This window comes from Montipora foliosa, chromosome 4 (assembly GCF_036669935.1).
Source record: "Montipora foliosa isolate CH-2021 chromosome 4, ASM3666993v2, whole genome shotgun sequence".
NCBI classification, from domain to species: Eukaryota; Metazoa; Cnidaria; class Anthozoa; order Scleractinia; family Acroporidae; genus Montipora; species Montipora foliosa.
This window is the reverse complement of record NC_090872.1, coordinates 39,837,100-39,839,599: the sequence shown is the minus strand read 5'-3', so window position 1 is coordinate 39,839,599 and position 2,500 is coordinate 39,837,100. Positions and strand designations below refer to the sequence as shown.

Below are 2,500 nucleotides of genomic sequence, written 5' to 3'. Positions count from 1 at the left end.
CACAGTAAAAAGGAGTATAGGTCACAAAAATCCCCAGTCGAAACAGTAGAGCAAATTGTGAAAGACTTGAACCAGAATAGTGTTTTTAATTTAAGAAAAGGAAGGGGCTGTTATCCCTCATTTGAAAACTTTCCCGTTAACCTGCTCAGTACCTTGGACTGCAGGGAACTTCACAGCTGGATGTCAGAGAAAATTAAACTACGGGCTTCAATTTATGAGCCAGGTTAAAACTCCAGGCTTCAGTTATACAGGATTTGTACACTTTGTCAGACCAAAATTTCAAGGGCTTTCAAGGGCCAAATTTTAACATTTCAAGGATCTCTTTTATTTATGTCGAAGAATTTACCCTTGGAAATAATCTTACTGTACAATTCTTGCTCATTTACCAAAATGTACTTGCATGACAATAATGCAAACGGACTGATAACCATTCTCGACCCTACAGCTCGATCATCGCCTTTGTATGACAGAACTTGAGTGGCTGATTATTTTTACTGAAGTTCTCCAAGATTAAAAATGCGAGTCAGAAAAAATTCAAGGACTTTCAAGGACCAGGAATGAAGAGCAGAGGTTTTCAGGAACTTTCAAGGCCTTGAATATGTACTCTCATAACTTGGAAATAAACTAACATGTAATCTGCAAATGTACTGTGGCATGCATGTTAATTTATGCGATTTTGTTATATTGCCTACAAATCAAATGTCAGATTTTGCAGAGCATTTAGAAAGGCTGAATAAAGTTCAAGAAATTCAGAAAATTCCAGCTTGAAAATAAACCCATATATAATTTGTTACTAGGCATGAGAAATATGCAATTAGTCTTTTACAAAGTGAAGCATTCTCTACCTTACACTACAACATAGCCGTACAGATTTAACTTGTAAGGTATGGCAACTACAGTAGGTACAAAATGGCTTGGTCTGATAATTGCTTGCAAAACTGAACATAACTGTGCCAACAATTCACGTGATTCCCTAGAAATAACACCTTTCGTAGATTTCCAATGAAACTTTGTAGTGTTATAACATGCCAAGGGATGATAAAAATGTAATAAAAAGGGGGGGGGGGGGGGGGGGGGGCGCATTTCCATGGCATGATGCTGGTGAATGCGGATATTTGACACCCTCAACGTTGGACAAATTTCGCTTGATTTTAAAAATGTAGTCCAACATATAATGCAGAGCATGGTGTCATTCTTTGATTAATTCAAGTACATACCTAAAAATTTATTTGAATGCCTTTGTGAGTACCTAACACTCCAAAATAGAATTAACTTTTGTGTAGCCTGTTCGACTTGTAATGGCTCCTTCCGTACAATATTATGAATTTGCCAAAATACCTGGCAAAATACTCCATGAAGACACCATTCTCAGAAAATAATATGAAAAGTAATAAAAAAATAGGGGTCACCGTACTCGTTCAGCAGAAAATACCCTTTGCTTGATGGATTAGGCTTGGTGTCGATGAAAATCCCCCATTTTATCATTGTGCCCACGCTACTGCGCACGCCAATGACGCAAGAAATTGTGTAGTAGGTTTGCAAAATGCAAAAACAGGGAATCACCTTAAGTAATGCAGAAGAAGGTGTTTAGTAAACATATCTTGAGCAATGGCAATTTGGTATTCAAGATTCAGGTGCCTAGCAAGTAATGTCTGCTCTTAATATCAGGTCAAAATGTCAAGGTCATCCAGTTCATCGTCACATGAGTCAGAATCTGATAAATCAAAATTATCCACAAAACATGGAGGCACAGGTTCCTCAAACAAGTTTTCTTGTCCTAATAATGCAACCAAATCATCCAGTCCACATATATCTTGAAACATTTCTGCAAAAAGTTCAAGAACTGCAATGGCATGTTGAAGTGAAAAAACTGGACTTGTTTTCATCAAATCTTGTAAAGTAAAGATGAACTGACTTTGCTCAATGATGTCTTCAATCAGCTCAGCTGAAAAGCCAGTACATTCAAACAAAGCACCATGGCCTTCTATACGGTCTTTCAGTTCAATAAGGCCCTCCCTTAACTCTTCCTTATCAACAAATGTCAACACTTGACTCCTCTTCAGTACTTGTGTTTCTGAACTCTCTGTTTCCACCAGAAATGGGAGATTAGGTAATACGCAACCATTTTCACCGCACACACATATTTTGCAACAGTTGCTGCAACAGCTATGAGGAGGCTTGAGAGATTGCACATCAGGATCTGAGGGTCCATAGCTGGCAACACGCAAACATCCATCAGAGTGAACAAATGTTTTGACATCATCCTCGCAATGGCTAAGTTGGTGACCATGATAAATAACTACAACATCTGATGATAGGCCATCCCGTCCAGCTCTCCCAGACTGCTGGTGATGGTCCAACAGGTTACGAGCCGGACCCCAATGGACAACATATCGCACATCAGGGAAATGTACCCCCATGCTCAGAGCAGAAGTAGCAATGATGACACGTTTCTTTCCCTCTCCTTTCATGGACTAGATAATCCTTTCCTTATTCTCTT

General features: G+C 39.0%; 2 protein-coding genes across 3 annotated transcripts in view; one reads left to right on the top strand and one right to left on the bottom strand.

The window, feature by feature from the left end:
* The window catches only part of LOC138000788 (uncharacterized), a 3,549-nt gene extending 3,234 nt beyond the window's left edge, over positions 1 to 315 (top strand). The window contains exon 6 of the mRNA XM_068847429.1: positions 1 to 315. This exon is cut by the window's left edge and continues 482 nt beyond it. The gene's annotated coding sequence lies outside the window, so the exon portion shown is untranslated.
* LOC138000786 (uncharacterized) overlaps positions 305 to 2,500 on the bottom strand; it is a 4,694-nt gene continuing 2,498 nt past the window's right edge. Inside the window, exon 4 of one of the 2 annotated variants that reach the window (XM_068847428.1) lies at positions 305 to 2,500. This exon is cut by the window's right edge and continues 363 nt beyond it. In XM_068847428.1, coding sequence (XP_068703529.1) covers positions 1,665 to 2,471 — 807 coding nt within the window. In that variant the 5' untranslated portion in view covers positions 2,472 to 2,500 and the 3' untranslated portion in view covers positions 305 to 1,664. The other variant, XM_068847427.1, reaches the window with a different exon arrangement.